The sequence below is a fragment of the Helianthus annuus genome, chromosome 16 (genome assembly GCF_002127325.2).
Source record: "Helianthus annuus cultivar XRQ/B chromosome 16, HanXRQr2.0-SUNRISE, whole genome shotgun sequence".
In the NCBI taxonomy this organism is placed as follows: Eukaryota; Viridiplantae; Streptophyta; class Magnoliopsida; order Asterales; family Asteraceae; genus Helianthus; species Helianthus annuus.
The window spans coordinates 180,814,312-180,828,316 of record NC_035448.2 but is presented as its reverse complement, the minus strand read 5'-3'; the positions used below and the strand labels follow the sequence as shown (position 1 = coordinate 180,828,316).

General features: G+C 44.6%; 1 protein-coding gene across 1 annotated transcript; it reads left to right on the top strand.

The window, feature by feature from the left end:
* The first annotated feature begins 4,388 nt into the window (after positions 1-4,388).
* On the top strand, positions 4,389-6,178 carry LOC118488311. Its single transcript, XM_035985675.1, has 2 exons — positions 4,389-6,057; positions 6,171-6,178. Exons 1-2 carry the CDS (start codon positions 4,389-4,391, stop codon positions 6,176-6,178), a joined length of 1,677 nt encoding a protein of 558 aa, XP_035841568.1.
* The last annotated feature ends 7,827 nt before the right edge of the window (positions 6,179-14,005 follow it).

Genomic DNA, 14,005 nt, shown 5'->3' with positions numbered 1-14,005 from the left:
GAACTTCGTTTTGATTGAAAATTTTCGACACAGAATGAAAGTCCCATGCACAGGCTATTTATAGCCTGAATTTGGGTTTTACGCGGCCCACGTAAACCCTTCTTAACTCTTACGCGGCCCGCGTGGCCACCTAGTCTACGTGTAGGGCATATGTGTCACGAGTAGGGTCGCCATCTGGTCAACACGTGGTCCTGGATGCTTATCTGGTCAAACTTCATGTTGACGCGGCCCACGTAAGGGTGGCTTAACCTTTATGCGGCCCGCCTGAAGGTCAAATTTATTGTTTTCTTGGCTTTTTATGTACGTTAGGGTTTCAAGGGTCCGGGTTTTCACTTACGGGTCGTTTAGGGGTATTTTCAGCAGTCCTTACACTTATGACTTATAAAAAGTTAATAAGTCATAACTTAAAAGCTAACCCAAACACCCCCTAAGACTAGAGCATTGATTGGGTACCTTTTAACCGAAATTCTTCTTTGGCTCCCTGCTACCTCCATCCTTCATTTCAAAGCTGTATCTAAACATTGGCGATGGCTTTTGATTCACACACATTTCACCCTCTGGTATGATAAGCTTTCAAAATCTCCTGGTCTTTTTGTTCGAAATGTATATGTCCCGTTTGATGTTGAGAACCCAAGCACTCCTCCTTTTCCTAGTCTTGATTTAAACTTAGATCGTTGTAATGTTGAAATCGTGCAATCTTGTAATGGGTTACTACTTTTCTGTAGCGATATAGAGAACAGAGGTGGTTGTAAGTATTATGTACATAATCCCACCGCTAAGCAATTGCAAGTTATCCCATCTGTCCCAGGAGGTCATAGCGTTCATAAAACTATATGTTTTATGGGTCTGGCATATCATTATACAGATTGTCCTCACTACAAACTTGTTTGTATTCGCTCTTTAGATCCTCGTATGGAGTTGTTTCAGATTCAAATCTACTCGTCTGATATAGGGAAATGGAAGATTTCTGTCGAATCTTTATCTGCAGATACATCCGTCTTCCTCCACGCGGTTAACTGGAATGGGGCGGTTTATTGGGCTTCTCTTTATGGCAGTCTCTTGTATTATAAAATTGACGTTGAACAGTTACAAACGTTGCCTATGCCGGAGGGGATGTCTTATGAGATAGTGCCAATGTGCTTTAAGGAATCTAGAGGTCATCTGCATTTGATAGTATACAATGATTTAAATGTATCCAATATTCTTGAACGTAATAGTTTACGCCTGAGTGCGTATGTGATGTAGAGTCTTCATTCCGGGTGGTTTCTCAAGTATCAAGTAGTGTTTGATAAACTTGTGGATGCTTTTCCCAAACGTTTTCTCAGTACCTGGCTACTATCCTACGATGGATCCGAGTTGGCCATCCTCGCAATTTTCTCTCAACGCTTTCTCGGGTTTCCAAAAAACCCCCAACGCTTTCTCTCAAATGAGCCAAATCTAATCCATGCGACAAATGCAATCGTTGCAACAAATGATGATGCGAAACCCGTTCAACTCGCAATTTTAATCACAACAAAAACCTTCGCCAACACCGGTAGAATCGTCTCCCCAACCACAACCCTTAAAAGATGAAGTTGAAGAATGTGTTCCGGAGACGCAACCCCAATCCTCGAAACGGAAAAAAGGGTGTCACACCCCAACCAATGGCGGAAACATCGGGATGAGACGAAGTGTGAAGATTGCTCGAGACATCATAACGCTAATAATTGTGACAAGTATTTAAATAATCCGATTTCATTTCATAAGATAAATTGTCAACATTACAAGAAATTCAAAATACAACAAGTTCCAAAAGTAATACATAACAACATAAGCAAAATTGATACAACATATTAAACCTAAACGTCTATATGTGTATCTAGGCATCAACGCTACTTCTTTTCATAGCATCGTCATCATCAACCTGTAACATGTTTAAAAATACAATTCAATGCAAAAGCAAAGGCGAGTATACAAGTTTGATACATACATAGCAAGAGATAAGTTTTAAACAATTCCTCATAGCAAGCATGTGATTCAAGATAAACATCTAAACATGGTATGTGTCTAACATATCAAACCAAGGAAACGCAATATGCTCATGACATAACCGAAGATAAAGAGGCGGGTCGTTAATCCTATAGCGCTACATATGTCACGGTTTGGCTCGTACGAAGTTAATGATAAATTCAACACATAAGATTAATCCAAGTTTAAAGCATCAAGCCATCACGTATACAAGCATGTTATAGGAATGTTCATGTGTTTAAGCAAAATGTTCATGTGTAAGTTTGTTGATAGATAAAACATGTTACACCCCAAAAGTGATAAAAGTAAAAGGGGGAATACGAGTATTGATGTATAAGAATTTATACATCTTTTAAACGTCAAATACGCCCCGTTTATGCGAAAACTCTTTGTATTTTCATTGATTTTGGTACTTATTTGAGTTGTTTTTGAAAATACAGGTCCGGGCTTCGGCCCGGTGATGAAACGGAAGCTTTTGGAGCAAAATAGAGCTAAAATGGTGCATTCCAGCAAACTGCCAGATATGGCACTACCGTGCCAAACAGTGGCACGACCGTGCCAAGCCTCCCGAAGCCGGCACTCTCGGCCAGCACTAGCATCTGTCGTCCAAATCATCGAAATCAGGTCATGCACGACCGTGCCAACCACTGGCACGACCGTGCCATACCAAAATCAGCTCCTGATCATCTTATGTCCGAGAACGAGGTGACTGTTACCGAGCACTACCGGCTCGCACGACCAGAGCATCTCCGAGCACGGTCGTGCGCCCTCGGGAACATTTGAGCGCGATTTTTCCGGAAATGGTAGCTTGCTTGGTCAACACTCAAGAAAGTAGCTCTGACACTTGCCAAGCACGACCGTGCCAAAAGGTGGCATGGTAGTGCCAAACGCCCAGCAGTTTAAATACGAGTTTCTAGCTCATTTGCAAGGGAGTTGGAGCATTTTGGTGACTTTTTCTCTCAAGAATCTGGTCTTGGAAGCTTGTTGGAGCCAAGAAGGAGCCTTGAAGAGGATTAAACCACTTGAAGATCTACTCAAACACCATTTAATTCTTGTCTTTAACTTGGTTAGCTTACTACATTATGAACAATTTATGGTTATTTATGCTTGATTTGGTAGTTATGAGCCTTGTAGGCTAAACATTTGTGTTGTCTAAACTATGTTGAAGCTTATGAACATGTGATAATATGGAAGTAGATGTGATGATTGTTCTTGTTAATCTTCATGTTGTCATTTGATTTTGTTCTTGGAGTTCATATGCATGCTTAAAGTTCTTGTTCTTGAATGTTTGCTCATAAGTATTTACATGTTGTGTTGGAAAGCCCATGTAGAGATTATGATTATTGAATCTTGTTAACTTGTTAGTATGATTCATAGCATGAAACTAGGAATGGTGAGTGCTAATATGATATGAACAATGATTTGAGCTTGTGTGTGAATTCTTGCATCTAGATTTGGAAAGATCAAAAGTATGTTTATATGAATTCTATAGTTTGTGTTCATGTTTGGTTGATGATTTAGGCCAAGGTTGTTAGCTAGCATGACCATGCTTGTGGTTCATATCAAGAACATAGTGATAGTGCCAACTACTTAAAACCAAGTTAGGGTGATTAGTGTGTTTCTCATATTAGTTTTCCCTAATTTGTAGAGTTAGGAGTTTTGACAAATGAATAACTCATCATCAAAGATTAACATCAACTTAGCAAGTGAGCTTAAAGGAATAATTTTTAGGTGATTAGAATGTTAATTCATTTTTAATTTTCCTAAGAATTATAAACTAGGAAGCCTTGATTGGGGACTTAGTTAAAATTGGAGCTTGCATCATCACAATCCCTTCCTCTTTGTTGTCACATGTGAATAAGTGGATACTTAGTTTAGGCAACCTTTCTTAGTTATTGTTATTTGTTAGAAATTTTAGTAGTTTATTTATTTTGCATGATAAGTTAGAAAAACCAATCCAATCATTTGAAAAGGCTTTGAAGTAACAAAAGTTTAGTATCGAGACACCGCATCCACGGATTGATATCCGGTTCTTACCGATTAGCTATATTACCACCCGACGGGTACACTTGCCCTTTGTGTGTGTAGTTAGTTTCTAGGTGAAAAACCATTTTAAAACTAAATTTGTGTGAAGAAAAACTCAATTAAAAATATATATAATTCACGCACATCAAGTTTTTGGCGCCGTTGCCGGGGATGCGGTCTTCTTGAAAACGATTCGAGTTACTTATTTAGCCATTGTGAAAAGTGTACAAAGTTTTTGTCTACTTGTTTTATTTGCCTTTGCTTGATTATTTGAAAAAAAAATGATTATTTGCTAGTTGTTTTTATTTTTGTATATATTTTTGTGCATTGTGCTCCTTATTCCCTACAGGTCGTGCATGTCCTCAACCCCTGCTACTGATATCGTTGAGCCTTCAGCGAAGCCGGAGCGTGATCTTCACCGGAGACTGCGGGAGCGGTTTCGCGTAGTAGCCGAGGCGATTGATACAGACGCAGCGGACGACGACACCTTCTACGAGGTTCGGGTAGACATGGCGGACGCGGAGGAGAATAGGATCTTGAATGAAATTGGAAAACCGTCACTCGATGGTTTGCCTGCGAGCATCAATGCACCGACAATCGACAATAATAATTTCGAGATCAAGGCTGGCACCATATCGATGTTGCAGAATGCGGTGCAGTTTTATGGCAAGGATCACGAGGATCCTAGTGTTCACATCGCGGGTTTTCTAGAGGTTTGTGCCACATTTAGGATTCGTGATGCATCAGCGGATGCTATCCGCCTTCGGCTCTTTCCGTTTTCCTTACGGGATGGAGCCAAGGAGTGGCTTCTTTCACTTCCAGCTGGATCTATCACTACATGGAATCAATTAGCTGAGAAGTTCCTTCAGAAATATTTCCCTCCAGAGAAAACTGTTCGGTTGAGAACCAAGATTCTGAACTTTCGTCAGGACGAGGACGAGTCCCTATACGAGGCATGGGAGCGTTTCAAAGAGCTTATGAGAAAGGTCCCACATCACGGGTTGCCCAAGTGGCAACAGTGTCAGATCTTCTACCATGGTTTGGACAGTCAGGGACAGATGATGATTGATACATACTCGGGTGGTGATATCGGCACGAAAAATGCCACCGAGGCATTTAAGATTCTTGAAAAGTGTGCCGCGAAAAACCGGACGCAACAGCCCCCGAGGGGAAAGAGTTCTCGGCAGGGAGTTCATCATGTGGACGACTACACAGCCATGACAGCACGTATGGATGCCTTGTCTTCGAAATTTGATCGAGTGATGGAAATGCACTCGAGAGGTTCTTCGAGTGGGGGAGCTTATCAGGTAGGTGATTTTCCGACGGGAGAGATGTCACACGAGCATGTTGATTTCATGGGAAACCAATACCGTCCTCAAAATAATCCCTACAGCAATACTTATAATCCGGGGTGGAAGAATCATCCAAATTTTAGTTGGAAGCCCGATGCTTCTAACCAGCATCCACCCGGATTCGCTCCACGTCCCACAGCTCCGACCCATGGAGCATATGGTCCACCTCGTCCTCAGCAGGCACCTTCCTCTAGCGATCCGAGTGTCCATGATATGCTTAGTCAAATCTTAGCTGGTCAAAACACACAAAAGGCGGAGAATGAGAAGCGCTTTAGGGAGTATGACGGCTGTTTCACGAGGCACGAGAGTGAGTTGAGAAGCCAAAAGGCTTCCATGCAGACCATTGAGAACCAAGTTGGCCAGATTGCCAAGATGTTGTCTGAGAGACAACAGGGGGGCCTTCCGAGCAACACAGAGCCAAATCCAAATGCTACTGCAAAGGCCATCACGTTGAGAAGCGGCAAGACCGCTCAAGCTACCCCTCCGGCTGTTCCAGAAAAGCCAGTCGATGATGAGGAGGTTGATGAGGAGATTGAGGCTGAGTCTCCGGGTGAGGTGCAACAGAGGCGAGTCCCAGCAAGTACCGCACGACCCAAGGAGCCAGTGAGAGAGTATGTCCCTCCCGTTCCATATCCGGGGAGGTTGAAGAAGCAGAAAATGGAAGAACACTATGGTAAATTCCTCGAGCTTTTTAAGCAACTTCATATAAATTTACCATTTGTCGAGGCACTTGCTCAAATGCCTAAGTATGCCAAGTTTCTGAAAGATATCCTATCCAACAAAAAGAAACTTGAGGAGCTTTCGCAAGTGACCTTGAATGAGGAGTGTTCAGCGGTTCTTCAGAACAAACTACCGAAGAAGATGAATGATCCTGGGAGTTTCACTATCCCGTGTTTGATCGGTAGTTTGTCGGTCAGCAATGCGTTGGCTGATCTTGGAGCTAGCATAAACCTCATGCCATATGCGGTTTTTGCTAAGCTAGACTTGGGAGAGCCCAAGCCGACTCGTATGAGCATTCAGCTAGCCGACCGTTCAGTGAAGTACCCTCGAGGCATAGTTGAGAATATGCTGGTGAAAATCGACAAGTTTGTCTTTCCTGTCGATTTCGTGATTCTGGACATGGATGAGGATAAAAACGTTCCCCTTATCTTAGGTCGCCCATTCCTAGCCACTGCGAGAGCCTTGATTGATGTCTGCACTGGTAGACTTACTCTCAGAGTTGATGATGAGGAGGTTACCTTCGATATAGGGAAATCCATGCAACACTCACAGAGTCAGGATGATACACTCTACTTCATTGAGACTATCGATACTTATGTGAGTGATCATCTTCATGCTACATTCGAGGAGGATGTTATGGACACACAGCTGCTTGGAGGGGAGACTTTTGGTTCACCTAGTGTGGACCGAATGGTTGAGGAGGTGACCTGTCTGATAGGTCATGCATCTCCCCCGTGTCCCGAGGTATTTGAGGTTGTGGATCGCGTGACTGAGCCTAAAGCACGCCCTTCTATTGAGGATCCACCTTCGGTTGAGCTTAAGGAGCTCCCAGATCATTTGGAGTATGCTTTCTTGGAGGGTGAGACTCATCTGCCCGTTATCATTTCTGCTGGGTTGTCGAGGGAAGAAAAGGATCGATTGCTTGAAGTCCTGAAGCAGCACAAGAAGGCGATTGCTTGGAAGATTATGGATATAAAAGGGATCAATCCATCCTTTTGTACCCATAAGATCTTGATGGAGGAGGACTTTAGACCTGTAGTACAGCATCAGAGGCGTTTGAACCCCAACATGCAGGAGGTTGTGAAGAAAGAGGTCATCAAACTACTTGATGCAGGTTTGATATACCCGATCTCTGATTCACCGTGGGTTAGCCCTGTACAGGTAGTCCCGAAGAAAGGAGGCATGACAGTGGTGACCAATGAGAAAAACGAGTTGATTCCTACTCGTACTGTCACCGGATGGAGAGTTTGCATTGACTACCGCAAACTCAATGATGCCACGAGGAAGGATCATTTCCCACTCCCTTTCATTGATCAGATGTTGGAGAGGTTGTCGGGAAGGATGTACTACTGCTTCCTTGATGGTTTTTCAGGATATTTTCAGATTCCCATCTCTCCTGAGGATCAGGAGAAGACGACATTCACATGTCCCTATGGCACATTCGCCTACCGGCGGATGCCCTTTGGACTGTGCAATGCCCCGGCCACATTTCAGAGATGTATGGTGGCCATTTTTCACGACATGATCGAGGACTCCATGGAGGTTTTCATGGATGATTTTTCTGTGTTTGGGAGTTCTTTTGATCAGTGTCTCGGGAATCTGAAAAGGATGTTGGCTAGATGTGAAGAAGCCAACCTTGTGTTAAACTGGGAGAAATGCCACTTCATGGTGAAGGAGGGCATTGTGCTTGGGCACAAGATTTCACAGGCGGGGCTCGAGGTTGACCGAGCCAAAGTCGAGACTATTTCAAAGCTCCCGCCTCCCACATCCGTGAAATCTATTAGGAGTTTTCTGGGTCATGCAGGTTTCTACCGGCGATTCATAAAGGACTTTTCCCAAATCGCCCGTCCCATGACTCAGCTCCTCGAGAAGGATGCCCAGTTTGTTTTCTCCGATGAATGCCTTCGGGCATTTGAGTTGTTGAAGGAGAAGTTAGTGAATGCCCCGATCATGGTTGCCCCCGACTGGGAGCTGCCATTTGAGTTGATGTGTGATGCGAGTGATTTCGCAGTCGGGGCTGTCTTGGGTCAAAGGAAAGATAAACACTTTCACCCGATTTACTATGCGAGCAAGACCTTGAATGACGCTCAGGAGCACTACACCACGACAGAGAAAGAGCTCCTAGCTGTGGTCTTTGCTTTCGATAAGTTTCGGTCATATCTTGTCCTTTCCAAGACCATTGTGTACACGGATCATGCAGCTCTTCGGTATCTTTTTAGCAAGCAGGATGCTAAACCGAGACTGATACGTTGGATCTTGCTGCTGCAAGAGTTTGACATCGAAATCCGTGATAAAAAAGGGGCTGAGAATTTAGCAGCCGATCATCTGTCTCGACTTGAGCATTCCGAGGAAAAGGAAACTCGTGGGCCTAGCATCAATGACAATTTCCCCCACGAGTTCCTCATGAGGATCGAGACTAGTGATGATTCCCCATGGTTTGCTGACTTTGCAAACTACTTAGCTAGTGGCATCCTGATCAAGGGGATGACCCACCAGCAGAAGCGAAAGTTTTTTGCGGATGTCAAGCATTACTTCTGGGATGACCCTTACTTATTTAGGGTAGGAGCGGATCGGATGATCCGGCGATGCGTGTATGGTGACGAGGCGAGGGACATTTTACGCCACTGTCACGAGGGACCCACGGGAGGCCACCACGGAGCGAACAACACGGCGAGGAAAGTGTTTGATGCCGGATTCTTTTGGCCGACTATTTTCCGTGATGCCCACGATTGGGTGAGGTCCTGTGATGCTTGCCAGAGGGCGAGCAACATTTCTGCACGCCATGAGATGCCACAAAACGGCATCCAAGTTTGTGAGGTTTTTGACGTATGGGGGCTAGACTTCATGGGCCCCTTTCCGACCTCTTTTGGCAACCGCTACATCCTAGTCGCTGTTGATTACGTTTCAAAGTGGGCTGAAGCACAGGCTTTGCCCACTAACGATGCGAGGGCAGTGGTGCGATTTTTGAAAAAGCTGTTTGCTCGCTTTGGTGCCCCGAAGGCATTGATTAGTGACCGTGGGACGCATTTCTGTAATGCGCAGCTTGAGAAAGCATTGTCCCGATATGGTGTGCAACATCGATTCTCCACACCATATCATCCGCAGACGAGCGGACAGGTCGAGGTTACTAATCGGGGTATCAAGCGGATCCTGGAGAAGACGGTTAATTCTAGCCGTAAGGATTGGTCCGAGAAATTGGACGATGCACTGTGGGCTTTTCGGACAGCCTACAAGACTCCTATAGGCACCACACCATTTAAATTGGTCTATGGGAAGTCTTGTCATTTGCCTGTTGAACTCGAGCACAAAGCATACTGGGCTTTGAAGACAGTTAATCTTGACATGGCTGCTGCGGGTGAAAACAGGTTTGTGCAGATTCACGAGGTTGAGGAGCTTTGCCACGATGCGTATGAAAGCTCCAAGTTGTACAAGGAACGTACGAAGACGCTCCATGATGCCCGCTTGAAGGACAAAAAAGAATTCCGAGTGGGCGATCGTGTGTTGTTGTACAATTCGCGTCTCAAGTTGTTTCCTGGCAAGCTTAAATCTCGATGGTCGGGTCCCTACACTGTGCGGTCAGTGTTTCCTTACGGGACCGTGGAGATAGGCCATGAAGATGGCCGGTTGTTTAAAGTCAACGGGCATAGGTTAAAGGCTTATGTTGGAGGGCCCGTTGACCCGAGTGAGGAGGTTGTTACCCTCCACCCCAGGAACAAATGAATTCGGGGTGGTGAGTCTAGCTAAAGACTCGTAAATAAACTCAGCATGTTTGTGTATATTATCTTGTTATTATTTTTGTGTGTGGTTGTCTTTTTATTTTTCAGGTTGCGGTTCGTTCTGGTCGCGAGGGATGTTAGAGCTTGTTGCCGGCTCTCAGGTATGTTAGTTCGGTTCCTTTTCTTGGTAGGAGGTGCTTCGTGAGTGCCCCGGGTTCAAGGAGTTTGTCTATAGAAATGTCCATTTTCTACACCCTTAAAAAAAAAAATTTAAATCCGAAAATTAGCACCACCATCAAAATTCTGGCACTACCAGAAAGTGTCAGCCCCTTTTGCAGCTAATAATAGAACCATCTTTGAATAAAACCAACCACCACCATAAATTCTTCATAAAGCCTTCATCTTCTTCTTTGAACCCATTCAAAGCACTCACGGATTCTTGCATCTCCTAGCTTCCTCCAAGAAATTCTTTCATTCCAACATCATTCCAGGTATGAACCCTTCCCTTTTCTAGTTAGATTCAAGTGTTTTGTTAATATGTTCTTCTTGTTCTTCATAGTTAGTTTCCTTAGGTTTTTAGGGCTTGGTCTAAATCACCCGATTCAAGCCCGTTTTTTGTGTTTTTTGTGTTGGTTTGAACCACAAGTGACCGATTTACAAAACCCCTAAGCAAAAAGTAGAAAAAAATCGGGGTTTTGGGGCTGTTTTGAGCGATTTTTCGGGCTGGTGTTCGTCGCGCACGAGGGTGCCATACCCAGGCATGGTCGTGCTCTTCATAATTTCTTCAAATCTTCATAAAATCTTCAAAACTTCATAATTTTTCCCAGAAAATCCAAACGGCACGAGGGTGCCAAAACCCCGCACGATCGTGCCGCTCGTAAAAACGCTCAAATCGCTCAAAACACTCATCGGTGACCGGCCGGGCACGAGGGTGCCGTATCTTGACACGGTCGTGCGTTTCGGAAAATCGCCGAAGATCTGTCACGGACATCGGCCGAGCACGAGGGTGCCATTTGGTGGCACGGTCGTGCTTCTCGAGAAGTTGCTCAGATCAGTGCCGGTCGTCGGTCAGGCACGAGGGTGCCAAAAGGTGGCACTACCGTGCTTCTCGCAAAATTGGTTCAAATCCGAGCCGTTTACGGCCGAGCACGATGGTGCCGTGGGATGGCACGGTCGTGCTCCTGGGGAATAAAAACCCAGACTTCATAATTTTCCCAGAAATCTTCATAATTTCACTGATTTGCAGGTCTCGCACGGTAGTGCCATATGGTGGCACGACCGTGCCATTTTGTCCAGTCCCGAGATTTTTGCCTGTTTGTTTTGGTTGCTGATTAATCTTGTTTCAATCTTGCAGATGGATCACCCCTACTTGCAGTTCTCAAACAATGCCAGGGAAGGGTATTGTATCCCGAAGGTGGAACGATTGTGGGCCCGACGACACCTTATCGAGCCTATGAGGAAGCTGCAATTGGTGGATTTGGACCTGCTCGGACAGGCCGAGAGGTTCGATGATCTGATGACTCCCCCGTGGTCTCGTCTCTTTGAGATCGCGGAACCGCAATATGTGGAGCTTGTTATCGAGTTTTTCGCGTCATTCCGATTCACCTTTCCATGTCCGGATGTCTACGACAAAAAACTTGGTGTTAAATTCCGGTTGGGGAGGAAATGGCACCACCAGTCAATAAGTCGATTCGGGATGGTGTTGGGGTTGTATGAAGATGATGAAATCGACTCGGAACTTTTTCACGGGAGCCTGCAGGATTGGGAGCCTGATGCAAACAAGGCAGCCTTTTGGGAGCAGATTACGGTGCCGGGTCGGATTTGGGACCCTCGCAGAGCCAAAGCTACATGGATACTTGACCCGCTTCATAGAGTCATCGAGCGCGCCATCTTTCATGTGATTGGTGGTCGGGGTGATAGCACAGGGAACATCACCACCCGCGACCTATTTCACCTGTACTGCATCATCTCGGGCTCAAACTGCAACTTAGCGGTCAGCGTTGCAGAGTCGATATTTCGAGGCGTTGGTTCGACGCCCACGTCACGGATTTGCGGAGGAGCCTTTGCAACCAAGCTTGCGAAATTTTATCGGGTTCGGTTAGACCATCTGACCGAAGCCTGTGACTACGGCCTTCTCGACTTGCAACAGCTGAATTCGATGCATCTTACCAGGAAAGTGAACGGGATTCCGAAGCTCGTTGACCGACATGGAAGGATTTGGGACCCGCTACCTGTAGTTGAGGAGGGTGGTGATGATGGTGGTGATGATGGTGATGGCGGCGATCATGATGTGCATATGCACGATATCCCGGTTCAGGGCCAGCATGGGGGCGCTGGGGGAGCGGACCCCCACATGCAGGTTGGACATGTGATTCACGGGTTTGATAGCCCGAATTGGGATAATGTGTATGGTGGCTTTGGTGGTGGAGGTTATGCGCAGGGTGGTTATGGCGCCTACGGTCCTTCCGAGCCGTCATCGTTGGACCTCTGGAGGCGGATGGACGGACTGGCATTGGACCAAGAAGAAGTGAGGCGAGATGTGGGTCTCATACGCGCGGAGCAACATCGGCAGGGCAACTATTTGGAGGAGTTGCACGAGCAGCATCGACGAAGCATGGATTGGTTGTTCGGTTCGCAGCAGCATATCGCGAACTCACTCAACCATCCATACACACAGCCGCCTCCGCATTTTGCGCGTAGATCCAGGTTTGATCGCAGGGACGACACCGGTCCTTCGGGATCCGGTGGGAGGTTTTAGTCCCGCCCTCATCTCGTATTTGTATTACTATTTCGTGTTTGAGGGATGTGCCATTTTCCATCGTACGTACATCCCTCCGTTTTAGGTGTTAGTTTTTATCGCTTTATTAGTGGGTTAAATTAATAAACAAAGGCAAGGGAAGAAATGGGTTGGGTAAACTTCCTATGTATTTGATCTTGTTTGCTACATGTGCAGTGTTGGGTTAAATGAGGTGTCGGCTTGGTGGAAGGGTTGGTAGTTCGTTGTGGATGCTCCTAGTTGCTTCATCTTGTTCCGCTTCTAGCTTCATGTTTCAGGGGAGTTTTCGTGTTCCCGCCTTCCTTTAGTTGTATTGAATTTGCAATTCTTTTGCTTATTCAATTTTTTGTTGTACATCGAGGGCGATGTACAATTCAAGTGTGGGGAGGTGGTCTATCGCTTGAGCTTTGTCGTTGTCATATATATATATATAAAAAATATATATATATATATATATATATATAATAATAATAATAATAAATAAAATAAAATAACAATGCAAAGCTCTCTTTTAACAATTTTTGTGGCATATAAATCAAATCAACATAAGTATCTAAATAAGCACCAAAATTTTTGATAAATAAAATTGGGTTGACACAAAAAGGGGGTTCACTCGTGTAAAGAAAAAAAAAAAGACCGTTTAGTAACTTGTTTTTTGTACAAAATTGAGCATGAGAAATCAAGCGATTGACCTACTTGTTTGCCTTGCATATTTACCCAATACGCCCGTTTCCGTGAGTTATTTTTGAGCCTTATAGCTTTAGATTATTTTTGCTCATGTTTTTGCGGGCAAAGATTGAGTGAGCCGGATAACTTTTGCGATTTAGAACTTGTGTTAGGCATGCATTTCGAGGCCACAAAGCGAGAATACAAGCATAGAAGTGATTGAGGCATTAGGAAACCTTTTCATTTTAGCCATTTTCATTCACCTCCCTACCCGAATTATTCCCCTAGTTAAACCAATTTGAGCCTTTCCCGTTCGTTTCTTAAAAACCCCAAAACATTAGCCACTTAGCCAAATTAGCCTTTTATATTTTTAGCCCATTTTTGGTTGGAAGCCCGGTTCGGTTTTGATTAACTTGTAGCTTTTGTATAGTTCTTCTTAGTTGTTATATCCCTCATGTTCAAGAGTTTTTAGCTAGGTAGACGTACTTAGTTCTCTCCAAAGCATGGGTTAGTTCTTGTAAAAAAAAAAAAAAAAAAAAAAAAAAAAAAAAAACGAAAGAAATATAGTTGAAAGAGCCTTATCAAATGGCTTTGTTAGAGCGATTTTGGGAGCAAAAAGAAATACTTGTTGGTGAGCTCTCGGTTAGTTACTATTTAGTTGTATAGTTTTATTTTTCTTATGCTTTAAGTTAGTCAAACCGTCGGGTTACAACCGTTTTAGCCACTTTTCAAAATCCACTTCC